Source organism: Scatophagus argus, chromosome 10 (assembly GCF_020382885.2).
Source record: "Scatophagus argus isolate fScaArg1 chromosome 10, fScaArg1.pri, whole genome shotgun sequence".
NCBI classification, from domain to species: Eukaryota; Metazoa; Chordata; class Actinopteri; family Scatophagidae; genus Scatophagus; species Scatophagus argus.
Window position 1 is genome coordinate 12669897 of NC_058502.1, and position 27369 is coordinate 12697265.

At 38.9% G+C, this 27369-nt stretch overlaps 3 protein-coding genes across 8 annotated transcripts; 1 reads left to right on the forward strand and 2 right to left on the reverse strand.

The window, feature by feature from the left end:
* Window positions 1–299: 299 nt before the first annotated feature.
* On the reverse strand, window positions 300–7765 carry erlin1 (ER lipid raft associated 1). Of its 2 annotated transcripts, none has more exons than XM_046401795.1 (12): window positions 7642–7765; window positions 6255–6383; window positions 5468–5549; window positions 4888–4934; window positions 4741–4802; window positions 4506–4631; window positions 4301–4374; window positions 3813–3871; window positions 3573–3664; window positions 3324–3413; window positions 3132–3211; window positions 300–2814 (listed from the first exon to the last, which is right to left on the reverse strand). In XM_046401795.1, the coding sequence occupies exons 2-12, from the start codon at window positions 6371–6373 to the stop codon at window positions 2623–2625; spliced, it is 1023 nt and encodes a 340-aa protein (XP_046257751.1). In that variant the 5' UTR covers window positions 6374–6383; window positions 7642–7765; the 3' UTR covers window positions 300–2622. The 2 variants fall into 2 exon arrangements, with proteins under 2 accessions (XP_046257751.1, XP_046257752.1); XM_046401796.1 differs by having other exon boundaries at window positions 7566–7674.
* Window positions 7766–10237: 2472 nt separating this feature from the next.
* LOC124065897 (inhibitor of nuclear factor kappa-B kinase subunit alpha-like) lies at window positions 10238–16775 on the reverse strand. 5 transcript variants are annotated; one of them, XM_046401793.1, is made up of 22 exons: window positions 16463–16773; window positions 15941–16085; window positions 15748–15842; window positions 15526–15643; window positions 15369–15438; window positions 15177–15265; window positions 14970–15059; window positions 14739–14863; window positions 14183–14290; window positions 13956–14091; window positions 13627–13827; window positions 13340–13442; window positions 12727–12850; window positions 12498–12649; window positions 12343–12404; window positions 12135–12244; window positions 11803–11852; window positions 11580–11688; window positions 11317–11464; window positions 11150–11199; window positions 10612–10711; window positions 10238–10304 (listed from the first exon to the last, which is right to left on the reverse strand). In XM_046401793.1, the coding sequence occupies exons 2-22, from the start codon at window positions 16043–16045 to the stop codon at window positions 10245–10247; spliced, it is 2205 nt and encodes a 734-aa protein (XP_046257749.1). In that variant the 5' UTR covers window positions 16046–16085; window positions 16463–16773; the 3' UTR covers window positions 10238–10244. The 5 variants fall into 5 exon arrangements, 4 of the variants coding, with proteins under 4 accessions (XP_046257749.1, XP_046257746.1, XP_046257748.1 ...); XM_046401790.1 differs by having other exon boundaries at window positions 15941–16088; XM_046401792.1 differs by having other exon boundaries at window positions 15941–16096.
* Window positions 16776–21222: 4447 nt separating this feature from the next.
* LOC124066494 (tissue-type plasminogen activator-like) lies at window positions 21223–25451 on the forward strand. The gene is made up of 11 exons (XM_046402918.1): window positions 21223–21368; window positions 22146–22250; window positions 22341–22401; window positions 22509–22647; window positions 22731–22813; window positions 22900–22941; window positions 23034–23211; window positions 24023–24165; window positions 24261–24401; window positions 24494–24642; window positions 24947–25451. Exons 2-11 carry the CDS (start codon window positions 22200–22202, stop codon window positions 25139–25141), a joined length of 1182 nt encoding a protein of 393 aa, XP_046258874.1. The 5' UTR covers window positions 21223–21368; window positions 22146–22199; the 3' UTR covers window positions 25142–25451.
* Window positions 25452–27369: the final 1918 nt, after the last annotated feature.

The window sequence follows — 27369 nt, forward strand, 5'->3', positions numbered from 1 at the left end:
CTTCAGATCTGTAGTGATGTTTTTTCTGTCTTTGCATAACCTCCTGCTTGATTTTATTTTTTCAGTTTTATATTGGCATTCTTAATCTCTCTACAACTGCAGACTTTTTTAAAAAAAACATTCACAAACTTGCCTTTCTCGTGCTGTTTATTCACTTTAGAATTTCTGTCAAAGTCAAGTTGCTTTCAATCTTATTGCCCCTTTTTTGAGCAATTCTGAATCACCAAAACATGGAGGTAGCTCTCCTCCTGCTGGTATCCAAGTGTACTACACAATGTCCACACAAATAAACACAGGGAGAGGAGAGGTACCAAAATAGGTTTTATTTTACATAAGAACATTGTCAAAAACATTTTTGCATATAAACCTTTTAAAACAAGAAGACAATTTCACAGATTGTACAAAATATTGACAAAAAAAAAACATCATCATGGTTGATTCTTACCCCTCTTTTGCATCTTTTTTTGAACCCACCACCAAAGCAAATGCCTTTTTAACTGCCATTCAGGTCAAGTAAACATCATGACATCTTCCAAACACCAGTAGTGTCCACTCTTTGTTCTGTCTTTCTCAGCTAGAGTCTATGAAGAGGCCGCACAGTACAGCGTACACAGTCAGTCTCACAGTTAAGTTCAAAAGGAGCTTTTTAGTTTGTAAGAATCACTGGATCTGTAAGTTGGGGGTATCCCATTATCATTTAAGGCTTGAATTCAAAATAGTGGAAGTATTTCAGTGTTTCTCTAGCAAAGAGCTGAGCAAAACCAAAATGTTTAAACTTATACAACAAAAACTAGCACCAAACTGCATCTTATTCAAGCCCATTAACATTCATCTTTAAATAAAACAAAGTACCAAAACTCATGCTGAAACTCACGTGAAACTGATCAGGATCAGAGATTAAACAATTCCTCACTGAGTGTAAGTTACTGTTAACTATGAGCCATGCGTTGCAAACAAAATATCCAAATTATTTTGTTTAGCAGAGAATGAAACACTTTGCAGTCCAATAATTCTTGAATTACAGTAAAAGGAGGAGCTTTATGTTTTAATAATATATAATATTTAATGCCAGATACCTGCTGTTAATAGACAGTGCAATAAAGTGTGAAGATGTAATAAAAATGTTGCCTTAAATATATGGTTATAGTGTTGTTTTAGATAAACTATACCATAGTTTGCTTATCCTCTAATCAAAGGGGTTTTGTATTTTGTGTGTTGAGTGTCACCTGATTTATTTAACAGATTTTTTTAAACAGCATATATACTTTTTTTCCTGGCACAATTTTGGATTTTGACTTTTTGAAGAGTGTAGACTTTTTTCAACACCAAGCAGCTGTTTCATTCAAATAAAAGTCTGTTTCCTGAGAATTTACATTCTGACCCTCTGAATACTGTCAGCTGTATAACAACATGCTCCTGTTAATCAAAACCAGATGGAGTAAAGAAAGCTGCACCAACTTCTTGACAAAAGACACAAATCACAACTTCCTCCAGTGGCACTACTATTCATCCTCTTTGTTGCAACCCTCCCAGAGTATTAATAATTTGAACATTTACTCATTTTCAGCAGAATTTCTTCAAGCAGACCCCCTTTTATTCTTGGCTTCACGTTTAAAGCCACAGCAACTCTTACGCAGTGTCTCAAGTCTTTGTGTGGTGGCTGCACTCTCAGTCACAACTTATTACAGCTAACAATCATCAAGCTAACAGAAAATGAACAACTTTACCACCAATCCAACACCACTTTATATTAACTACAAAAACTGTGAACATGCGATGACAGCCCTTCAGCTTTAAAGAGTATTCGTAGAGTAGTATAGAATTTACTGCAGGCTCAGGCAAAAATTGGACAAAGTCAGGCCACTCATTTCTAGAATGCTATCATTTATGAAAATCTTTCAAAGCTCATTTTTCATGCCTGCTTGATTTCAGCCAACTGGAAATGTAGGTGGGTGGTGAAAAACTACTGATATAATCACACGTATGACGCTCTTACTACTGTGTAACCTGTCTTAACTATTTTAGGTTCATAGACAAGGAGAATTCTCACTCACCCTGACTGCTTGAGAGAGAAGAGCCAAATGGTGATTTAGTGCAAGAGAAGATGGCACAGAGCTGACCTACCCGCATTATACACTTCCGCAGACCGTCCCACTTTTAATTAGTGTCACCTGTCAAGATTCCAGTTCACTTAAACCAGAAATTAATTCTCAAAAATTAGATGAATTTTCATTACAAATCACTCCTCTTGCATACAAACAAACAAAATGAATGCAGCTCCAACAACAAGCACATTTAAATTAGGGCGGCTACTTGCCGTCGCCTTCCCAGGCATAAGCATTTATTATGCTTTTGATTTTTTAACTATGGCATCATTCTCATTCCTAAAACTCGAGAGCAGAAGGTAAAAAAACTTTCCCTTTTATCTTGTTTTTCCTTGCTTTCACTTCAGCCTGTCCTTAAATTTGCCTCCTCTTTCTTAGCCACTTAGATTTAAGACTGAAGTCTGTTGTTTACCACACTAGCTGCAAAGCTATCCCACCCATTACCTTCAGCACATTATTGTCCGCCTCACAGACAAAACAAGTCCTCATCAGGTTCCTGTCCTGAGGCAGAGCTCACTCACAGCCCCTCTGTCTTTGCTTTAAGCAGGTCTGGTTGACCACTGGGAAGATTAGGTGAGGGTGCTGACTTTGAGGGGCTGTTGTTTCCCTCAACAAACATGTTGGGGATATCTTGCCCAAAGTAGATCTTACTGTTGGCTGCTATGGCCTGGTACTTCATCAGCTCCAGGTACTCTGGGGTTAACTTCAGCTGTGATGAGAAAGACAAAAGTATGTGAGTATTAGATTTGAGCTGGAGTGGGTCATTATCATTCTTCATGACAATACTGGTGTGAATCTTAACAAGACCTGACTATAAACAGCGTCTGTAACATTGCTACTGCCTCTAATGTGGAGGATTTGGTTCCAAAAACATCTAGTTATCATTCAAAACAGTCCGGAACAATTTAAAATTAGTTTACAGTTTGGTACTGACTGCATATGCGCTCAACTTGCACTGTGGTATCATTTTAAGGCCACTGAATTAGACGCTGCATGTGTGTTTATTTGTTAACATGATTTTCTTACCCTGTTTGCTTCAGCATACTTGGCAGCAGTGTAATATTCTGCATCAGCTTTAGCTTTCTCCCTTGCTAGGAAGGCAGCATCTGAAACAAAGGCACAGTGTTCAATGAAACAGCCATGTGACTGACCAGTTCACCAGGCGCCACTCCACACAATTCCATCTCACAGAAAAGAAATAAAAGCAGGGTGGCTAACCTTCTATTTCAGAGATCCTCTTCTCCGTCTCCTTCTCCATCACCTTCTGTTGGAACTGGATCTCTGCTACCTGGGCAACTTTCTGAGCCTCTGTAGGACAGAGAAACATGTGAGCTTCAACAACTGCACAGAAGAAGGAGGCTGATCGTAGGGCTATACATGGTTGACTGAAAAAAGGGAAACTGTAATGCCTGTCATGCAAATCCAAACCTATCTGAGCGATTTACAGCAAAACACCATCACATTTACCAATAATGGCCTTCTTCCTTTCAGTCTCTGCTTCCTTTTCCACCACCTTTTGAGTCTGAGCTGTTATCAACAGACGAGTCTTCTCAGCTTCCCTGCATACACACACACACACAAAAACAAGGCTCTTGCAAATATTTTCCTTTCCGCATAGTCTTACTTGAACTGAGGGGGTGGGTAACAGGAGAGAATATAGAAACATGCACAAAGACTGCACTGGTAAGGACAAATTTGCAAACTCACATGAGTTCAAAGTTCCTCCTGATAGCCTCAGGGATCTTTGGCTTGGTAACACGGACGGCCTTCATTGGGATATTGAAACAGCGCAGAGGGAGAAAAAAGAGAGAATAAGAAAATGACCTTTTGCTCCCTATCAATGTGGCAGATAATTTTACAGAGAGTGGATCACTGGATATCAGGCAAGTCGGGGTTCTCACCTGCAAATGACCAGCTGGTGTCATTTGACTACACTGCCACAATAGTGAATGGCTGCATTGTACACTGAAGTTGTGTTGTGCAATAGTCCTTACAATGACTGCGTCTGCATTCTTTTATGAACCTTGCACAGGAGGGCCACACTGATCCATGTACCTTACATTTCACCTTGTCTAATTAGAGGACTACAGTAAATACTACGATGAGAAAGTGAGATTCCTATAGCAGTCACTGTGACCCTGAGCCTTCCTACTTCCAATACCCCTCTGCTGCCCATGTTGCGTGTGTTTAAATACCTGTATTGTAAGTCCAGGTGCCATAACATTAAGATCCTTCTGCAACGCAGTCTTCAGATTCTCATCTATAATGTCTGCAAGACACCAAAGAGCAGCTGTCTAAGTGTATTCAGGAATTTCAGGAATGAAAACATGACAAGTTGCCTTCTATGTAATGCATTAAAATCAAAGAATGCTAACAGTTTCATGAGAAATGTTTACTTACCAAACAACTCGATGTAGACCTCCTGTAGTGTGTGTACACTGCAGAACTGGTTGAGTTCATGGTGAATCTTGTTGAAAATTAGAGTTTTGTCATAATCAGCAGTGTAGTTTCTCACAATGTCAACCACTGCAAATGAAAGAACAAAACTGTCAGTTACTGTAAAGTCAAGCAGCTGGCTTGGTGAATGAGTCAACGAAATAACATTTGCAATGCAGGAAATCAGAACATTTTTTACCTGCTGTAGGGACCAGCATGTTAACAACTTCTATCCTGTCAAAATAAATCATCACACCGCCACTGCAATGGAAAAAAAAAAAAATTATATTCATCATATTTCATGAATGAATACATTTTTCAACAGCAACATTAAGCTCAGTCTTACCTTGTTCCACAAGGCACATTCTTGATCTCATCAGTTTGGAGGGTTGTCTGAAACAAAAAAATTCATGCAAACATTTAATTAGAAACATTTATTGGAATAATTTTTCCAAGTTCCAGGTGACTGTGTCACGACTAACAAGTGACAGTATGATGATTGCGTTTAAAAGGGACATCCTTGAAAAATGCTCAGTCATTTACCAATCTGGATAGGGCACGATTCACCACTTAATGAAACACAAGATTAAGTAAATGGATATTACTACCAGCTTGGGAACACTTGAATATTTCATCTTAATAATAAAAAAAGGTTTCTTGATTATTAATTGTAACAGAGAAGATAAATTCAAGATAATACAAGATAAATTCAAATGAATCTATTCTAAGCGTACTCATTATCATAACAAATGGTGCATAAACTTGGTGTAAAATAAGGGCAGCCATAGTTGAATGGCAACATGTTTTAATGCTACAGCTGATTTAATTATAGAAGAGCTCGTTCAGGTTTTTCACTTCCGTTTGATTCTTATATTTGACATACCACAGCTAAAAGGCCAAGTCTGGGGGCTGAAAGTTAAGTTTACCTGGACTGATCTGTAGGTGGTAATGAAAGGCAGCATGATGTGATATCCAGGACCATTGGGAGTAGTGAGCAATGCCCCACCCCTGAAACAAACACAAACAAATTATTTGGTTTGACCTTTCAGCATCAGTATCTCCTGGCTGTAAAGAGAAAAGACAAAAGAAAAAGACACAAATGTCTTACGGAGGTGCAACAGTTAATTTAACAGGGTGTAGTTAAATTTTATCAACCTAAATTCAAGTCTGGAAAAGGGCAGTCATGAGACATTTCCACCCAGAAAATATTTTTAATGATAGTAATACTCAAATGAAGCTTTTTGGAATGCTTTGAGGTTAGAATACAACAAGAAAACAACACCTTGCTTTGATAAACAAATAAGATCAAGAGAAAGTTCCTCTTTCGCCTGTACAAGCATTTCAAATGCACTTTTGCTGGTATTAATACCACAGTAAAAGTCCTGCATTAAAAAGGTTATTTCAGCGAAAGAACAAAAAAGTATTAGCATCAAAATACTGTCTACTTAATAGTGCCAAAAGTAAAAGAATTCATGAGACAGACTGGCTTACTTCAGAATAAAATAGATTATATTATTGGATTACAATAATTTATTGGTTTAATGCTGTGGCTGGTAAATATGGAGCTAGTATGAATTTGCATATATACATGTTACACATGTATAAACATGCTACTACACATACTGCTAGGTATCTTGTGAATTCCCCTTGGAATAGAATACAAGAGATTATATTGAAATATGTTCATTGATTATATTTTGTGTATGTGTATACCTGTAATACACAGCAAGATGTCCTTCTTCTATCTTGTGAATAGAGGAGTGCAACATGATGGCAACCACTCCTGCTATTGCAGCAAATACCGCCCCAACATGCGGCATCGTCATCCTCATTAGACCTCACCTATAGGCAGAGAGATAAACATTTGGCAATATTTATACAACATGTACTCAGGGCACCACTGTTTATCAGCAGCAGTGTGCTGCATCCAGTCAATAAGTGGTTTATTAGGTAAACCTAGCTCCAACTAGTACAGTCCAATACAACAGCCCAGTTTTAATGTTCAGCTTTGTTGAATCACTGCTAGCCCAGTGCTTATTCAACTTTATGGTTTTGGGTGGTGTAGTTTGTGGTTCTGTATTAAATGGAATTGCTTTGCTGACAGGTATTTCAACTAATAACAACAAAACCAAAACAATCCACAGAGTTACGTCGGGAGGCAGAAAACGCATTTTAAAAGTAATCTGCACTGAGCGTTTTTTGAAAGTTTGAAACTTCAGAAAGACTAAGTGGTGGAATCCTTAGTGTTACAGACGAAGGGGTAAAATTTTACAGCGTTACTCAACTGTCATTAGCAATGGCTTAGTTTCTTTCAAACGAGTATCATTAAAACATTACACATACTTCAACTTACACGGCTCGCCATATATATATATAGCTTGGTATATCTGGGTTACTGCGTCGGTTATCTTTAGTAAATGTAATGTATCCTGACTTTAACACAAGTGCACCCAGGTCAAAAACGTTAGCTTACTGAACTCAAGTCAGCCACTCACATTCGTTCAGGTTAACATTTAAACAACTCTACAGCAAGTCTAGGCTTAGAGCGTATTTGACAGCCAATTTTAACCCTAAAGAGACTGTTTTAACAGTCAGCATGCACACTATATATAGTCATGATAATGACATCGAACAGTGTGTTATAGTTAGCTGCCTGTATTGGAAAGTGAAGTAACCAGAACGTTTAACAGCTAGCGCTAACCTGCATGATTGGCTTGCAGAAATTACTTGAAAGCAGAAAACGAACGAGTAAATATTGTCCAAACATGGAGAAACGTGTTTACACCACAGCTAGGTCTCTTGCAAACAATCATCACATTGAACGTCTCAATTAATTCACTTCAGTAACAGCACAAGCTGACACACCATTCGCTTAGTAACGTTACCCTAGCTAACCGTGCTAGCTAACTAGATAGCTTTCATTATTGGGTGGGTTCGGAAGTCAGCCACTCCGTCAGTTTCTTGTAGCTTTATGCTAACATTAGCTTGCTAGGCAACTAGCGTAAAACAACCGAGTCAACTCACCCCACACTGCGCTGAAATTAAATGTTCAATATAAAGGCTTTAAAATAAATAGTTCATTTAAAATAAGTGTAATTACCTCTGTACCGAACTGTCTTCCGTTGTGGTCTTATCATTCAACAACCCATCCCCCTCACCCCGCCTCCCACAGATCTCGCTCTCGCTTTTACTTATGCTGCCTTCTCGTACAGTCGGAAATATTAGAGTTATTATGGTATTATGAGGGCGCGAGCGCGAAAATTTAGTCCAGCTATTCAAATTTAAATCCTAAATTAAAATCCCAGATTTTAATGAACATGTACCACCTCCATATTTCTTCATGAGAAGTCAAAAATTTTAAAGCACTCGTGTCTCTCATACATCTTTCTTATTTATCTGACATCGTGAAAAACAGTATAACAATAAGACAGTGGCTTACTTATAAAGAAAAATATAAATACATTTTTCTTGTGCATATGAACGAAAAAGTAAGGCAGACTGCCACGTGCAGCGCCGCATTTGGATGTGTCTGACGCTTGGAGCTTGACTTCCCTACGTTTCTCCTACAAATGGGCCTTGAGCTTGTTTGGAGGTTCTAGCAGGGGAGCGCAGCTACTGGTATACCGATGGATGGTCGTCCGCCGGGGGGACCAGGTCCTCTTCCACCGAGCGCGGGGCTTCGGGAGGGACACACATGGAGCGGTGAGGGAGGAAGGGGACACCCGCCTAGCCAGCCAGATCAGCCGAATCAACCCTAGCGATCAATGGGGTGACAGATGTCGCAGCCAGATCGCCCTCACATCCAATAGCATGCAGAATGTGCGCCATTTATAAGGCACGAACAACTACGAACGTTTACTGTGACGGTGCAGAATTCGAACACGTTCACGAAATCGTGAGCAGTTCGCCGCATTCCTTATAGAATGACAGATTACAATGTTGTTGCTAAACAAAGGAATTAATTTCCTCTTAGAGTTGTTGGTTGTTTTACGTTAATAGCTTTCCCATGATGTTTAGCGGCATTATGTTAATCAGCCATGTCCTTATTGGCCAAAACCTACCAATCACGGTCTTCAAATGTTTCCTCACCCTTTCTTTCTACATATAGGCCCTGCCTCAGTTTTATGCTCTTAAGCACACTTTGAAGTGGAGTTTCGTCGCGAAATCCAGTATTCTGTGCACCGCTCAAACGTGCAACGAAAGTGAACAGTCCCAAATAGAGCCTTTATTGTTTTGATAATTTCAGCCATTTTGTATATTTCAGAAAAGAAATTCTTGTTTTTAGTTTTTCACACAATGAAATGCTGGATACCTCGGTTCTAGTAGATCTAATTCATTCAGCTGCACGTGACGTTTGGAGTTAGTACTATATGAGTTTATTATGTCTGTGACTATCTTTAGCATTACTGTATTTTATGTCCTATTGTACAGTCAACTGAAAATGAAAATAAACAGTACATGTTTAAAAAAAATAGGACAGTTCAGGACACGTCAAGGTGAGGTTTATAGTTAGTAAAGACTGTGTGGAACAATGAAACAGCTGCATAACAAGCTACTGACAAAAAATTAAGCATGCTTAGGCATACAGTAAAGCAATTTATTTCAATGCTCTAATAAATAAATCCACCACTACTAACACAACTAGTCCTCAAAACCAACATTTTCCACTGAAATTTAGCTCAGAAATGGATACTGCTGAAGCAAAGCAAGAGGAGCCTTCCTCAGAGACAATTGAATAAATATACATTTTTACTTTCAGGTTGATTATTATTTGACACTGTGTAGAGTGTCAAATAATACTATTTTAGGTATTTTTTAGGTAGTATTTTAGGCATTTACCTTGATGGACTTCCTACTAATTTACTGACTGAATGAAATGTGTCATCTTTGCCTGGTTTTGAATAGAAAACGGTATAATACTATAAACTATAATCCAGACTTGGTGGAGATCAGTATGTGAATAAATTAATAGGTGGAGAATTGCTTTGCATGCTGTTGCAGTAATCTTTTGTAGCTATGAAGTTTCTAGTCAAACAGGATACTTCCTCGGTGAAAAGAAAGAAAGAAATAAAGAAATATTCTTTTGAAGTCACTCAGTAAGATGTAACTTCTCTACCTTTAACAACATGCGCCACTAGTAATGTTGTAGTCTTGTAGTCTTATGCATGTTAGCCTTGTTCTGTCTCACTGCTGTTTGGACTTCAGCAGCTCCCAAGAGAATTTTGATCCCTGCAATTTCTAAACAAGCAATTTCCTGTCTGTGTGCAGACAGTGGCCTGGTCCACCGTGTGAAAGCAAATAACAAGATACTTAGTATCTTCAACAACTTAACACTTGCACAGAAATGACAAACTGTGACAAAACGTGGTTTATGTGGCTGACATTCATGAAATTTATTCACATTCCATCATGCACAGTTTCTCAGCAGCCATGATCTCCTCTGATCAATATTAACAACAAAATAAATAGCTGGAAATAACTTTTAAAATGCAACAATATACATTCAGATTAAAACATGGACATGAATAGTTTACCACATCATGCCTTTTCACACATTTACTTGTGTGTAAATGACAGTATGGGATCACAAAGATTTCAGATAGTGTAACTCAGGTAAGGCACTTGTTTACAGTGTACAGTATTGTGACTTGAATAAATCTCTATTTGATCTTTGACTTATAACACTGAGTCTTTTCTTGGCTTTTACAGCTCCTGGGGATGGGCTTTCACTGCTTCATACTGAGTCCAGCTCCAGTCCTGCTCCTGGGGAAAGAACAAACAAATTAACACTGCGTTACTAAACATATCGCTCTCTATCTACTATCTGATCTTGAACATGTAAACCTCTATAACCTAGAAAAGACTGAACCTAAATGTATGGTTTTAAGAAGGAAAACAAAATCAATATACACTAAATTAGATACATTGAGTGAACATATATCTTGCTGATAACGATCAATATGATTATTTTCACACAGATACATTGTGAACAGTGAGTTTAAATGCAAGTTGTTACTTCAGGAATCTGTTTACAAGCATGATCATACTCCCTCACAACTGTGTATCATACCATGACACTGTGCTCCATCTCCTGCGTAGTGTCTTGCAGCAGAGACGTTAGCTGACTCAGATAACGCTGATTCTCATCCAGTAATTGATGAACAGTTTCACTGTAAGAGAAAAATTATTGGAGTTGACTGTATGTATAAGCTTTCCTGTGTTTGTGATAGAACTGCAATCCGTCCGCCTCTCATGCAACGAATGTTGGGGAATGTTGTGCACAGAAAGAAAGAAAAAAAAGATATTGTCTTTCAGGACATCAAATAAAAAGTAATGAGGAGATTGCGAGTCCTGCTTCTACATGCTACTAAAGTTTGAGGTGCACAGGATGACCTCTTGTGGAAGCTTTGTGATTTGTACAAAACCCAGCAGCTGGTTGTGAGGGATCATTTAATCCGTTCTGCATATAAAGTAGACATTAACTGATCCTCTGAAGTGCAGATAAGCTAATGACAGAGACAAAGCGGTGATGTTATATTGTGGATATTCATTGTAACCTGAACTCTGTGAAACTTGTGGCAGAGAAATTAGATTTGTACAGATCTTACCTGTCAGGTGGTTGTTGCATAAGTGACTGTGATGGAGAACTGCCTTGGGCCTAAACACAAAACCACACCCTGTATTAGCTACAATGTTATCTGACATGCTTTCATTACTGTATTGCAGAGCTTCAAGCTCCCAAGCATCACTTTTCTTGCCATTCGTTTTTACTCACACAGGCAATCTTGAGGAGGTACCAGAACTCTTTCTGTCTCTTCATTTGCATCTGCATCACTGCTGCCTCCGCAGTTTTTATGTTCTCTACTGCCCTCTCCAACTTAGGGAACAAATCAACAATGCGACGCTTACATACCAGAATTGTACTACAGAAGAAGAGAAAGATGAGGAAAATCACAAATGATGCACACAGGGAACAGTAAACTGATACCTCAGTTGTGTTGAATTTGGTATGACTGTGTGTACTTTTAGAAAAATTACCTCAGGTGAGTGTACAAGTCTTTCAGCACCCTGTCTTGGTTCTGAACTGTTTGTAGTATGGTCTTCACCATGTCGGAGCTGTCACTGTAGCCATGTGGTGGGTCAGGACCTGTACAAAGACACGATCCCATGATCTTTCAACTACAATCATGTGCTAATTCAAGCATCATCAGATTCCCCAGGAACCCTATAAACAATATCGTGTGCAACAATTTGTACTAACTTTTGCACTTAGCTTTCAGTTGCTTGTAGAGTTCAATCGCATTTTGCTCACTGAAAAACAGACAAAGAGAGAGAGACAAAACATGTCCATAACAGTTATTTCTAAGGACAGAAAGGACAAAAATATACTCTATTATAGTTTATCTTAAGTTAACACAAAGCTTCAGCAGTCTGGCTTAATCAGATCATGAAGATATCTTCTAAAGCTACAATCTGTTTCAAACCAAATTCTTCCCTGGACAACAGAACGACAGAAACATACGTACGCATAAAGGAACCTGTCCATTGTTTCAAGACAGACATAAAAAAAGGTAATATGGCAGAGATACTGACAGCTGTTCCATTACATCCCCCTGTCTCCTTGCAAATGGGCTCCTCTGCAGCTCCACAATCTCAAAATGTACAGCCACTATCTCTTCATCCAGATACCCCACATCTGCAACCTACAGAGAAAAAAGGAACATACTCAGCACATGCTGCTTTTAAACAACCGCAATTGGAATTATGATGTAGAATTGTTGTGAATTATCAATGGTCCCACCTTCATAAACTCATCAGCCTTCTCTTCATTTTCCTGCCAGGTCTTCAGCAATTTTTCTGAAGCTTCAGAAAAATGCAAAACAGCAGACAGCTCACTTAAGGTTTCACTAATGACTTTACATTATGAATCACAGCAGGAGATGAACATTCACTCACAGATGCCAGTGTGTCTCTGCTTGGTGTATTGCTGCAGGTCGTGCTGGATGCTGGTCTTAAAAAAAGCCAGTTTTGCTTGGAGCTGTTGCGACTGGGAGAACAGCAGGTTCTTGTATCGCGTTAAGTTGGTGTTATAACGCAGCAGACTCAGTCTACAGACACAAACACAAGGTAAGGATGTTTCAGTGTGTAGGTGCATGTATATGAGTGCATGAGTTAGTGCACTTACATAGCAGCCCTCTGTCCCCGGTACAGGCGGATGTAGTCCTCTTTCAGTCCACAGATATAGCTGACTGCTTCCCCCCACACCTTTCTCAGTGCAGACAGTGGGAGTTGCGTCTTTGTCTCCCTTACTGAAGCAACACGTAGTTCACAAAAGACAGACAACTGACACATTAACTTGGATAGCAAATGAAAAAAAGCTCTCAAACCAGTCTTAATGACAAGCCTGTCAGAAAAAAAACTTGATGTAAACTGAGAAGGAACTTAAAAGTCTGTCACACTGTCCATTACTTTTAGTCTCTTAAGCTAAGTAACAAAATTTATGTCAGCAGAACTTCAGCAGGCAAGAACCGTACCCACAAAATATCTACCACTTCATAGGTTCACTGGTTGTATTACTCGTAAAATCTCTCATTCTAAAAATGGAACAATACTAAGTGTTGAGAAAAGCCCAGAGAGCTGCAGCATTTTCATGAATATGCACTGAATTAAAAGAAAATCTTATCAAAATCAAGTGATTCACTTTCAAAATTGAATCAAAAAAGATTCTATTTTTATTTTTTTAAAAACATCAGCTCTAACAGTGTAGAGGTCAGTATACAATCCTACATATATCTCACCAATAAAGTTGACACTGTCTGGCAGAGGTCTGGCAGTCAGTGGTCCAGAGTACTTGATCAGGCTCTTATCGAACAGGAAAACTATGGAGCTATCGCAGCCTTGCTGAAAGCAGAAAACAAATATCACTGTGGATATTATATTGTTCGCAGTCAAAGTTCACTGAAATTTACAAACTCCAGTAGAAGTGTATGCTGAGGTTTAGATTTGTCAATATACCTTCTTCATGTGGAAGCAAAGAATTTTCATTACCTACTAAAAACCTCCTGTGTGAATGTGTGTGACCTACCAATCCATCTGGCAGACAGTGTGAGGGCGGTCTGCGTGGGTCGAGGGAGATTCCGGTTTCCAGCAACAGCTCTTGACTCAGCGGGGAGATGTGCGTCTGAGTGTGTGTCTCCAGACGTAGCTGCAGGGAGTGTAAGCTCTCCTCAGCACCCAAAACCAAAGAGTGCAGCTGGGCTGACGTCATGTCCAACACATGAATCACCTGGAGAAACAAAAGCACAAGTTGGCCTTGCATGCTGTCCTCAGCTGGGATACATAAAGTCATAATTGCACTCAATAAAATTTGGCTTCAGTTTCAGTCTAAACGTAGGAAAGGTTCATATTATTAACCTTCATGTTGTGAATATTCTGTAAAGCCGTGTAGCAAAATGGCTTGTTTGTGACCGGATCCAGTCCACCACCACGTGATGCGGAGTCCCACAGTAACAACATTTGAAGAAGCGACTCGATAGGTTCCAGCAGTGGCCTATGAATACACACACACACACACACACACTAGATGTAAGACAGAGAGACAACTGCCTGATAGATATCAAAGAGAGTCTTTAAGTCTCAACCTGCTGAGATTGTTGGGATATGGGAGGTGTGTAGAGAATCTGACTTCTCCATTCATGTCCTCCACTGCCATGATGTCTTTGGGACCTTTGTTCTTGACTTTACTTGTCCTGTAAAAGGAGGAAAACATGCAACCAAAGAGAACTGAAAATAAAACAGATAAACTGAAGACCAGAGATAAAAAATGTTCCAAACATTTAGAAAGAAATATCTACATATACTCCTGTTAATTTGTCTCCACTTACTCCACGCGTATATTTTTCAGATTAATAAAAATGATGCAGTCACGATAGCTGCATTAAAAATACGTGTATATTATGCTTATTTTTGCATCTTGCACATTCCTAGCTAGTGTGTCATGCTCAATATTGAATTTGTTAACCCAATTTCCCCCAGGGATCAACAAAGTATTTCTGACTCTGATTATTGTCAAGTATATTTATATACTATGGTAACACTCTAATATCCACATCCATGCATAAGATTTTACTGTAGTTTACTGTCATGTGTACGTCAAAGTATTGAGGCAAGAAATGCATTGCTGCTCTGTTGACTCACCACTGTACAGGCTGCATGTGGTGCAAAAAGGGGCGAAAGCCACAAGCACATTCAAAGATCACCGTCCCAAAGCTCCAGTAATCCACAGTTACAGTATAGGGTTTACTCTCAAACAGCTCCGGAGCCTATAACACATACAGATGGATTTATAACACTAGGGCTTGATTGTGGAAATCTACTGGGGAAAAAAACATTACTTGCAGAACGAAGTACTATACAGGAAACACTTACCAGATACTGGAGGGTTCCAACAAAGGATGTACAGAGACTACCCTGATCCAGGTCTTTTGCATAACCCAGATCTATGAGCTTATGGACAAGCTGGAGGAAAATGGATAGAAAACAAATTGTTTCATAATGTGAGCTAGGCACATAAAATCGTGTATGAAATGGCAGATTACACAGGCTGCATGCACGTAGAAATGGAAATGAGTTCACCTTCCCATCAATCTCCTGCAGAACTATGTTCTCTGGCTTGATGTCTCTGTGAATTATCTTATTTTCATGGAGATACTGGATACCAGAACCTGATATTTGGGAAAAAAATACATGTATCACTCCATGTGCATTACACATCAACAAGTGATAACAGTGACTTATTGTCAAAGTAAAAGTTGAGGAAAACATTACCAATGTCAGTGAGCAGTGAGAGGACTTCACTCTCCTTTAGCCCACAGCAATTTTCTGGTTTATTCAACATCTACACAAAGTGGTTTAAAAGTTAATGGTGCAATGTTTCACAAGACAACTAACCATTTCTGGTATTTATAAAATACATACTTGGTACCTTGCGTAGGTCTCCTCTTGAGCAGTACTCCATAGCCAACAGAGGTAAGTCATTTAAAGCAATGGAGCTCAACTCTTCTGGAACTTCTCTGGCCTGAACCACATTCACATGGTTCAGCCTGTAACAGAAAGGGAGACACACAATGGTTTAACGAGAAGAAAATGTACAGCGAGGTTTGTTCATAGGCCACTTTGTGAAAGGAAGCAGATGATTCACACTCACTTCTTCATGATCTCAATCTCCCTGCTCCACCGGTCTTTGTTCTTGGAGTTCAGCTCCAGGCGGCATAGTTTCACTGCAACCTTCTCTCCAGACTCCTGCTCCAAACATAGACAGGGGATAACATCAAGCAAAAGACACAGCTGGGTCTGGGATTTATGTTTTCCTTAGCATACAAGTAGATAATAAAACTTACAAGATGATGGTACAGGTAGACATGACCAAAGCCTCCCATCCCAAGTTTCTCCTTCATTTCCCAGGAGCCACACAGCTGGCTCTGTTTGAGTGCAGTCCGCTCCATAGTGTGAGGTCTGGTGGAGCAGCTGGGCAACAGAGGTAGTCTGCTGGAAACATCAGCAAAAAAACAGGCAAAAATAATGTCAATGTCCACAAACATTATGGACAACTTTAGAGATAAGGCTTGCATGTGCACATTGGTCCTCTATTATATTTTTTCTTTGTGGTAGAATATCAAAAGTTGTTTCCCAAGTTGATTAACAGTTTAAACTTTAATCACATTTACTGGCCTGGATGTTGCACTTAGCTTATACTGCAGCATTAGCTGTCCTAGTTACCCCGAGGTTAAGAGCCATTTGTTGCTATTGGATTGCCAATGTTAGGTTCAGTGAAGTCACATAACTCAGAAACGGCTTGACTATGTTGATTAAAAAATCTACTAAAAACAACTCCTCTCCCAGTATAAACGTTATCAACTCACCTGTCCTGGAAATCACAGTCGACTGATGACAGTTAGCTAGCTTACTTTAAATGTCAGTACATTGTTGCTTCAGCTTGAGCTAACCGTGTTGTTACGGTTGGTTTTCTCATTTAGCGTTCAAGCAAGAAGGTTTAACCTGCGAATATATCCTCACACCTTACATCCCATCAAATACAGTTTGATGCTAATGGTTATGTTGTTCTTTATCTATTCTAGTTTTCGGTGGAAAGCTGTACAGACACGTAGATCTGCGAAAAGTGAAAGTTTACTGACAGACTGACGTCGTTTCAGCGCATGCGTGTTTGTCATTAGGGCAAAGGACCGGACACATGACGGCTTAATGCAGGGCTACTCTCTTTGCTGGGGGATTTCCCATCGCATATCCAAATGAGCTGCCGAAGTTTAAAATGATGGATAACAACAGGGTTGTTAAGCACACGCGTTTTTTTCTTTCTACCGAAAAAGAAGACAAAAGGAGCTCAGAACGAATATTCCCTAAACGTTTACAAGGTCTTCATTTGTTCAGTAGATGGCAACATACGCACAGCTTTACAATGCAGTACACAAACTGAAAGTGACAGGAAAGAAATGTGCTGTCTCCATGTGTGTTTTAGTGAGTAAATCCTAAATAGGTCTTCACATTAAGATCAAGACCTCCTTTTCAAGAGAGACCACACAGAAGACCACACAGAACATATAATCAGTTATGAGTATGCACAGAAATTCCCACACACAATAGATGAAGTGAAATAAAACAATGTGATGCGATCAGAAAGCAGAGGAAATGAGGGTGGGGTTTTTTTCACCATACAGATAAATAATGTGTGTACCATGAGACTTCGTCCTGTTGATTAAATAGGAACATGTGAACTCTTGTAGCTCACTTGGTCAGGCATCCACGCAGTGTACAGAGGCTGAGACTTAAGTGGCCCTGGTTCCTGTGGCCACCAGGTGCCTTCCGCCTCCCCATTTCTCTGAGCTGTCATTTCTGAATAAATACCACAAACACCGAAATATATTAATAAACAAAAAAGGACAACGGTGAGCCAAAACTTTAGCACCAGAGTAGTGCAGTGAAGAAAATGATGATAAGTCTGTCTCTTGTCTTAAAAGATTTCCAGATATTTATAACTAACTAAATAAAAATGTGACATCCTTTGAGTTTTGGTTCCAGTCTGTCAGTTATCAAACAGAGATGCCATTACACTGCCATTTAAAAAGGAAACTTTCTCTGAAGCATTTCAAAAATTCTGCCAGATTTTCAACAGTTTCAAATAATAATAATTTTTAAATAATTCAGCATTTCAAGGTAAAACTCAGACAATTATGTTACAGGGATACGTGTTTCGACAATATTAGATTCTGCGCTGTAGACAGTTTAAGTTATGACATAACTCGGAGAACTTGTAATTTCGTAACCTATTAAACAAAAGACGTGCTCACCAGTCAGATTGTGAGAAATGTACAGTTACTCAGACTTATATGATGACATACTTTAAACAGTGAGCAATTGCTGATGCAATTAGGGCCAGTGCAATTATTTGTAAGAAAGACACAAGATACTCTGCAACTGTCTTTTGCAGCTTATGTGATGTTTGTTCCCATCTATGTGACACAGCATCAAATGAGACCACAGGGAAATACTCAAAAGTGTAAACTTACGCAATTAAAAACTTCTTTAGAAAATGCTTATTTGTCAAGAGTTCAACCATTAGTAATATGCTATTATATAGGCTTATGCGTTTTTTATGCTATATGATATATGATCACAAATATCACAAATAAAAGGTCCCTTCTGTTTTTTATCTGCAGACTATTCAGACGCCCAGCTGAACTGAATAGACTACTGAAAGCAAAGAAGCGTTTTTAGAATAATTTTCATGTTTATATTCAGAGTGCAGTAGTAGAGAGCTACTGTTTCCAATTATAGTATGAAAATTAAACGAGCAAAATGCACACACATGCATCAGCAGTAATAGCTGCTTGTCAAAACTGTTCTCACAGTGAACTCACAGTGTTCAGGTTTTATTTGAAAAGAATTCTACTTATTCTCAATATGGTAGAAAAGGGAAGCAGATACAAACCTTATATTCAAACAGAGAAGCTGAAAACACACCACAAAAACACACCACGATCTGAATTTCCTATCATTTTCACAGCTGTCAGCCGCTGAGGTGATGTAAGTGTGAATAGTTTAGAGTGAGAAAATAAGTTTAGGTTTTGCGCTTGACCCATTAGGAACGGAACAAGAAAGAGGACAATTAAAATGTCTGCCAGAGACTGAGTCAGCGGTTAAGTTCTAATGATCACAATTCGGGGAAAAAATGAGATAAGAAATAAAAAGATAAGAACTGATTTCCTTCCTTGTTGTTTCTGAGTTAACCACACTTTAATCAAGATATTAAAGATAAGGGCAGTACTGAGAAGTCTATTTTACTTTCAGATTTAGCTGAAAAATCACCTATGAATTATGTATTTTGTTAATGCAGACTTGTATTTCTTGTTCACTCTGCAATAATGATGTGTTTCTCATGTGCCAACTCCTATCAACGTTATAGAAATATGGCAGCACCCACATGTTCCAGCACAGGATGACCAAACCACAACACACAAATACATACACGGTCAGAGCTTTAATGTTAAATAGACAATCATAGCTATGAATTCTGGTCAGTCCACATCCTTTTTGAAAAATAAAATTAATAAATAATAAAATCCCACTCAAATTATTGTATGTGAAATCAACAAACAAATATTTGGTTTGGTGAAATTGCTGATGTAATCATATGTGTAGATTTTGAAGTTTTCTGTGAGAAAGATTAGAGCAAGCAAGATGTAATGATATCAAAATGAAGAAAGAAGATGATTTTATTTCAATAGAAAGACAGACATTTGACAGCCATTGCATCCTATGCCTGCTTCTTCCAGCGTAAAACAGGACACATCATGTTTTCCGGTGTAAAACTGCACACATCATCTCATGCCTTCCAACTGTGTGCCTCTGATGCGGACTCATCACCACGCCTTCCTCTATTGCAACTTTAGAGATGTAAAGTTAAAAGTCAAGATTTTTAGAACGCTTGGATGAGCATGCTAGAAACTCAGAGTGCTGGAATACAAACTGGAGTGTTGGAGGCAAAACTCAAGTCAAAATAACTAAATCAAACACCCCAGGTTGCAGCTGGCTTTGACCACCAATAGCCCGGGCTTCCCTGTGTTGGTTAATTTCTGTGTAATACATAGTTCTTCTTTTGGTAAAACACCTGTCTGGGGGTTAAAGTAGACATTTATCAAAAAAGGCTACTGGAGTCAATAAATTAATTGGTTGATGTGTGTAGTTCAGTGGGTTGATATTTTCTGACATGGCATCATGCACGTTTTATGATTTTAACTTGTCTGATGAAGACCTCCGGTGCACAAATCCTTGGATAAAGGTGTCATATCTGGCTATTGTCACGTCAAAAAGGAGGAAATATGAGTAACACAGGCGTCAGACATTTTCGTCTAGAAATCCCCGATGCAAAACCAACAACAATGTCCATTGTTTTAGGGGAAGTTGTGTTACATTACTGGTCTAAGATGTGCAAAGTGTGTTGTCTTCAAAGGCAGCTGTTCTGTTATCCAAACCAGATTTAGGAGTTAGGAGGTTGGTCACCCTTTGTTGGGTGTATAATTCTTTTAAGTTTAAAGAATGTGTCATTTTAAATGGTCTTGATTAATGATACATCTCTCTGCATGTGATAGCAGGCAGATGATTCAAGAGGAACGTGTGAGTCAGTGCATAAGCAGTGCATGGTAGACTTCGCTTTATCTTATACAGCAGCGCCAGACACCTTCTAGTGATGAGCATTTATCCTTGTTTTACATTTAAGAGTAATTAGATCGGTGACAGTGATAAACATTAAAAACGACACACAAGTTGGAGTAAGTATGGAAAAAAAAAAAACACAAGCACCAGTAAAAACACATTTTAGAAACAAATTAAGAAGAGGACAAATAACACTAAAGCAGATAAAAAGATCAAATATAATACATATAAAATAATCAAAATATATAATAGAAAATATATCTTTTATATTTTTGTTTTTTTACATTAAACCTATATAATTTTTCTGGAGTATTGTGCTTATTTTTATATTTCATCTGGTTAACAGAAATGCTGCTGTTTTGTTTCAGCTGTAACTGGTTCATGCTGTTTTAGTTGAGACCGAAATAAAATATAAAATGCACAGACGAGACAAGACAAAAAGATAGACGGTGCGACTACCGACAAACACCTGCAAATGTAACAGTAGATATTTCTCAACCCATGATTCTTGTCTGCTTGAAACACCAGTTTCAAAACCACCTGAGTATGCTTAGGCTTTAGTGTAAAAGACACTTCAGTTTTAAGACATTATTTTAAGCCTATAAAAAGTTAATTTCTTTCTTTTTGTTTGAGTGTTTACAATACAGATTTCTGCTATGGTAGAAAAAGGTTCTAAGTCAAATTTAGCTTATTAGTGTTACTTCTGACTCTGGCCTGTCCTTCTCTTTTTGTGTTTCTTTGCGCCCACAGCTAAGCAGTTTTCAACATATAGACCTACATGACCAATTTTGGATATCTTTATTTTAGTGTTGTTTAAAGGGGAAGGAGGATCTATAAACTATTTCACAGGATGTGACAAATTCTTTGGTTAAGACTGCTGATCAGCATTTTGAGTGGCAGTGATGTTTTCATTCTGTATTTCTCACTAAGCCACTCCCACTTATAGCCTGTGTTTTTAAAAAGGAAGGAACCCGGGGCGAATTAGCACTGCAGCACTATAACAATCAGCAGCAGAGTCCTGCCACTACTCAGGTGGATATCAGAGGACACGACGATATAACAAAGAGCTTCATCAGGATTGCAAGTTTAAACAGAAAGGTAAACTTATCTCTAATAAAACTTCCTAGACTGTTACATTCAGCAGAATATAGGTTGTTGTAGTTTTCCTTGTGGATACTTTTTAAGATCAAGTTTATTTACAGAGCTCAATATCACAAATTTACCTCAAAGGACTTTACAATCTGTACTGCAGGCAACTCCCTTTATCCTTATCCTAAACTGTTGGGGGGGATAATCTCAGCAGGAGCCAGTGAGGAGGGATTCCTCTCCTGAGACAAAAATGCAATAAATGTGTAAAAAATACTCTATAATATGAGTAAAACAAAATTATAGGTAGATACTAAACACACTGAGGGGTTAATAAGTCAATGATAAAAATATATTTAACCAGAGAAGTAGTGGAATGTAAGTGTCATGTAAGACATGTAAGTTCTTAAGAGCAGCTGTGTAGTAAAATTTTAACTCTGCAGTCGTATTCTTTTGTCGTTATCAAGTATGAGATAATCAACTAAACTGATATTGCACTCACTGTACAAACTGAGAAGATGTTTACAGTACAGAGTGAGCATGCTCTATCTGTCGCTCTCACATTAAAAGCCCCGAAGCACAGTTTTACTCCGCAGCTGATCTACGCATGCAATCAACAAGAATGCAACACCGTGTGAACCGTGTGAAGACAGACACAGAAACCACGTGTCAGTAGTGCACTTGCTTCTGTCCTTATGCATGCCAATGGATAAACTCCATATAAGGGAACAAGAGCTTTAACTCATTTTTGGTTTTGCTCCATTTCTGTATTTTGCCTTCTTTTTTCAGCCATCCTTCGGACTAAAATATCCCCAGTGTTGAGAAGCGAAACCAGAAGTGAAGATGAACCTTTTTGTCATCCTCGCCATACTCACAGCATACAGTGTCAATGTGGTAAGTGACAAAATGAGGAAGTAACTTTAATTGTTACATTCATGCCCAGATGGACTCTGTTTCAACCAAGATTGTCTGTGCTGTTCTCAGGCATTTTCACAAAGATGGTCTAAAAAGATTTTGTCACATAAACCCCGTGGCACTTTGAAGGGTAAGCCAATAATCAAGGAAGTACATATTCTCAACATTCTGCATTTACTGCATCTGGTGACTCTGACATTAAATGTTTTTCATCTCTCTCTGTAATGTGATCCTCAGAGATGTGTCTGTCTGGGGATGGGAGCAGTTACAGGGGATTTGTTTCAGAATCCGTGTACAACCGCAAATGTCTCAGCTGGAATAGGTTTAAACACCCATGGGGAGCTTCAGAGGGACTCGGCAACCATAACTACTGCAGGTATACTTTAAGTCACCGATCTAGGACGTTCAATATGTTTGGGGCAGGTATTGTGTTTAATAATTATTCCAAATGATTGTTAGGAATCCTGACAACAGCCTGATGCCTTGGTGCCGGGTCCGAAGAGGAAGGAGGATCGTGAAGGAATTCTGTGATGTTCCCAGATGTAAGGCAGTGAGAATTTAAACATCACTGATGTATCGTATGCCTTATATGTTTTGCATCTGATTTCTGTTTTCTGCTCCCACACAGGTTCTACACCACCAGTAAGACTTCCTGAAGCTGTGGACACAGGTAGTTTTGGTGTTTATGCCCCCTTCTTCCTCAGTGTCATCTTGTGTTTTCCTTCACTGGTGTTCCCTGACTTGTCCCGTGTGTCTCTGCAGAGATGACATGTGGTGAGAGATCTGAGCAGAGGCTGCATAAAATCGTGGGTGGCTCTTTCACACCCATAGAGTCGCACCCATGGGTTGCTGCTATCTATCAGCAGGACAGTTTTCTGTGCGGAGGATCTCTCATTTCACCATGCTGGGTTGTCACTGCTGCACACTGCTTTGAGGATGGGTGAGACAAAATACTTAACACTATCAAACACACATACACCAATCAGTCATAACGTTATTACCACCCGCCTAATATTTAGTACATCCCCCAACCTGCCGAAGCATAGACTCCCGTAGACCTCTGAATGTATGCTGTGATGGTATCTCGCACCAAACCATCAGTAGCAGATTCGTTAACTCTTGCAAACTGTGAGGTGGGACCTCCACGGATGGAGGCTTACTTTTGATCGAGATCTGGAGAATTTGGTGGCCAAGTCAATGCCTCGAACTTTTTCTTGTGTTCATTCTTTGTGGCAGGGGGCATTATCCTGCCGAAAGAGGCCACTGCCATCAGGGAATACCATTTCTATAAAGGGGTGTGCTTCTGGCACCTTCCTGTTGGAACCAGCTTTAAGTTTTTCAGCAATCTGAGCTACAGTAGCTCAGATCAGACAACACAGGCCAGGCTTTGCTTCCACCCATAACACTGTCACATGTTCACCAGTTTTCCTTCCTTGGTCCTGACCACTGCAGACTGCTAACCTCCCTCAAGAGCTGCAGCTTCGGTAATGCTCTGAGCCAGCTTTCCAGCCATCACAATTTGAAACTTACAAAGTGGCCCAGTCCTTATGCTTGCCCATTTTTTCTGCTTCCAAATCATCAACTTCAAGGACAAAATGTTTACTTTCTGGTGCCACCACAGCTGCCATTGTGATGAAATAATCAATTTTATTTACTTCATCTGTCAGTTGTAATAACGTTATGGCTAATCAGTGTATGTTTACACTTGTGTGTGTGTGTATTTTAATCATTTTCGTTGACTTTTTGTTCAGTGACGTGAATAACAAGAAGCATCTGTCTGTATACCTGGGGAAGACAGCAATCAATGAAACAGATCCTGACAAGGAACAGAGATTCACTGTGGAAAAACTGATCATCCACCAACAGTACAACTCCAGCTACAACAATGACATTGGTGCGCACCACTGTATTGTGTGTATGTGTAAGATAATGAGCTGTGTGGGTGGTTTGTGCGCAGAACTCACAGCTATGTTGGCCTTTACATTTCAGCACTATTGAAGATCAAAAGCAGAAGCGGAGGATGTGCAGTGAAGTCAGCGTCTGCACGGGTAGTGTGTCTTCCTCCACTTCACACTCAGCTTCCTGCAGGATTTCAGTGCAGCGTCGCAGGATTTGGGAAGGAGAATCACAGTATGTACTGCAGAACCTATAACCTACAGATTCATGACTGCATCTCTCATCCATTTCAGAGATTCTTATAACTGACACTCTGTTTTCTGCAGTGGCGTGGCGTTACTCACAGTACCTGAAACAGACCAAGGTGAAACTGATCTCTGAGACAACGTGTAAAAGTGACTCATACTATGGACATCTCATCACTAAGAATATGCTCTGTGCTGGGAGCCCCGACTGGACCACTGATGCCTGCAATGTGAGCAAAGACAATATTCATATAGCCCAGAGTGTATAACACAACAAATGACATTGTAATCTAAGACACAGACAAGAGTAAGCAACATGTTTGCCTTGCCATGTATTGGATTGATGATAGCCCTCTGCTCTCAAGTAGATGTAGTATTTGGTTTCATTGTATAAGTGCTGATTCTGACCATTTTCAGACCACTGAATAAAATATGCTGATAAATAATTCCGATTTTATGCTATAAAATTTAAAGATATGGAAATCTTTCTCCATGTTGCGAGTACTGACTAACTGATGTATCCTGTCCTCACAGGGCGACTCTGGTGGTCCGTTGGTGTGTGAGATGTCAGGTCGGATGTTTCTGTTTGGGGTGGTGAGTTGGGGTGATGGCTGTGCTGCGAAGAACAAACCAGGGGTTTACACGCAGGTCACCAACTACAACAAGTGGATCGAGGCAAAAACAGGGCTCTCCAAGTACACAAAAGGATCCATGTATCCCTTAAAATGAAGCTCTGGCATAAAATCTGGGTAGTTCTTTGGTAGCAGTTTTGTAGCTTCTGTGTGTATGCGTATGTTGTCGGTTCGTTGAAGATTTACTGTAATGGTTCAAAGTGAATGATAGTGCTTTTATATACTTAAATATATTTTTTATTGTTCTTAATGTATAGTACATTTTTATTAGTTATGTATTAACTTTTTGTAGTAAGAATATCTATGTATTAAAGGGTTTATTTATGTAATTTAATTGATTAAGCATTGTAGAAGGCTGGTCCTGTTGGCAAGCATGTTTTTATAATGAATAAAATATTTTTATTACATATTGATTTTGCTCATTAATCTACAGACCCAATATGTTTCTCCTTCTTTTGCATATGTATACTCTTGAAAGCGCACAAGTAAAAATCCTGTAAAAAAAAAAAAAAAAAAAAAAAAAAGTGGCTTTAAGTCAGGCATTAGAGGGCAGTGTTGTGCACAAATTAAATACAGGCAGTTCTGTAGTTTCTCATATATTGAAGGTGAAGGTCACATAAAATAAATTTTACAATGAATGGTGACATAAAATCCGAGTCAGTATCTGCATAACTGAGGATGGTTGTAGGTTTAATCAACACACTTTTTAGGGACAGTAAATAAATCAGGTGTGTAGCAGTAACGGCTATATGAGAAACTAAAAATACTAAAGATAACATTTATGGTGCAAGTTGATTCTTATTTCTTGAGATACCATTCATTGCTCAAAAGAATTTAATCTATAAATTGAGGTTTTATTCTCACACTCCTCTCAGAGCTCAGGGAGCTGATGACTATAGCTGGAAATGACACATAAGAAAGCAGTCTAGCTTTTTATTATTATTATTATTATTATTATTGCCTGCACTCGATTTTCAGTCCATGATATGTTTGCATTTTACGGACACAGCAAGTGGTGCACATACTTCTCACCATTGTTGAAAGTTCAGGAATCTTGTCATCTTATACCTCATTTCTGTTTCCTGTACTGTTAAAAATTTTATGCATCACATGCTTCGCCTGAACACATCAACTGATGATAGCAGTGTCTTTGTTTAGGTTAAGGAAGGCGGCTCATTAAAATAAATATCCTCTTTTTGTTGGTGGTGGGGGGTTGGGAGGAGTGGTGACGTGTGTGTTCTAATATTGAGAATGTATCATTATATATAAGCTCCTACAAAACTGAACAGAAAAATTATTTTTTTATTGTTATTTAGCCCATTTATTTAGTCCCATTGAGATCAATTATTTCTGGCCGAGAGAGAGAGAGAGAGAGAGAGAGAGAGAGAGAGAGATGGCCAAGAAGGCAGCAGAAAAAATCTACAGACAACAACAACAAAAAAAGAAACAGCAAGAAAACCTAAAACACAGAAGATATACACATAAAATAAGGTATTACTCAAAATGCCTATGCAGGCAGACAAATTCCAACTGATTCATTCACCATAGTACTTACAGAACTTTAAAACCAAGAAAAATTCACCAGTTTCAAATCTACAGTATAGCACTGTTAATGTCTGATCAGTTTAGTAGTAGTAGTAGTAGTAATAGTAGTAGTAGAAGTAGTGTGTCCTCCTCTGTGTCACTGCAGAAAGAAATATTTTGTCAGAGAGCCTTTAGGGGATTTTCCATTGTCTGCACGTAAAGACGCAGGTAAACCTGGCTTTGCATACAATGACCACAGTTTCCTGCAATTGAACTTTCTTACAACCTATTTTGATCTGTTTTCTTTAATATGAATGGTGAATCAGTACAGGCAGACCAGACGGAGATGCTACAGATGCTTCAGTTCTCTGAGCAGATTTGTAAGCAGAAGAAAAGTCATGTGGTTCGAGCATTTTGTGAGAAAAAAGAGGTGGACCTAACACAGATTGCAACAGAAAATATATACATTTTTTGCTCCCTAAAATAATATTTTGAAACAACATCACTATGTTAGTATACTTCTGTACAAGGCAACATAAACTGGCACTAGTCCATATAAATGATAGTTATGATTCATCATATGGGGACTGTGAATTTCTGAACTAAATTTCCCATCAGTCCACAGTTGTCTCTCCACAAGCGAAATCTAAACGCTAAAAATCCATAAGGCAGGTAATTTTGTCAGAATCTTGATATTTTATTAAATTGCCACGAGGAAAGCCCTTCGTAGTCGTTTATTAGTATAATAGCACTAATTTATGCAGTGTACTGGGTGTACAAACAGCAGCTATGTTGTCGACC

Coding starts and splice junctions, on each gene's coding strand:
- LOC124065897 (XM_046401793.1), bottom strand. CDS start 16,045: ATGGAGCGGACTGCACTCAAACAGAGCCAGCTGTGTGGCTCCTGGGAA. Junction 12,851..13,339: donor AGACAGTGTCAACTTTATTG/GTGAGATATATG, acceptor GTGTTGCTTCAG/TAAGGGAGACAAAGACGCAA. Junction 12,650..12,726: donor CGGGGACAGAGGGCTGCTAT/GTAAGTGCACTA, acceptor TTGTGTCTGTAG/ACTGAGTCTGCTGCGTTATA.
- LOC124066494 (XM_046402918.1), top strand. CDS start 22,200: ATGAACCTTTTTGTCATCCTCGCCATACTCACAGCATACAGTGTCAAT. Junction 22,648..22,730: donor GGCAACCATAACTACTGCAG/GTATACTTTAAG, acceptor AATGATTGTTAG/GAATCCTGACAACAGCCTGA. Junction 22,814..22,899: donor ATTCTGTGATGTTCCCAGAT/GTAAGGCAGTGA, acceptor GCTCCCACACAG/GTTCTACACCACCAGTAAGA.
- erlin1 (XM_046401795.1), bottom strand. CDS start 6,373: ATGAGGATGACGATGCCGCATGTTGGGGCGGTATTTGCTGCAATAGCA. Junction 4,632..4,740: donor CATGCTGGTCCCTACAGCAG/GTAAAAAATGTT, acceptor TTTCATTTGCAG/TGGTTGACATTGTGAGAAAC. Junction 3,665..3,812: donor AGGAGGAACTTTGAACTCAT/GTGAGTTTGCAA, acceptor GTGTGTATGCAG/GGAAGCTGAGAAGACTCGTC.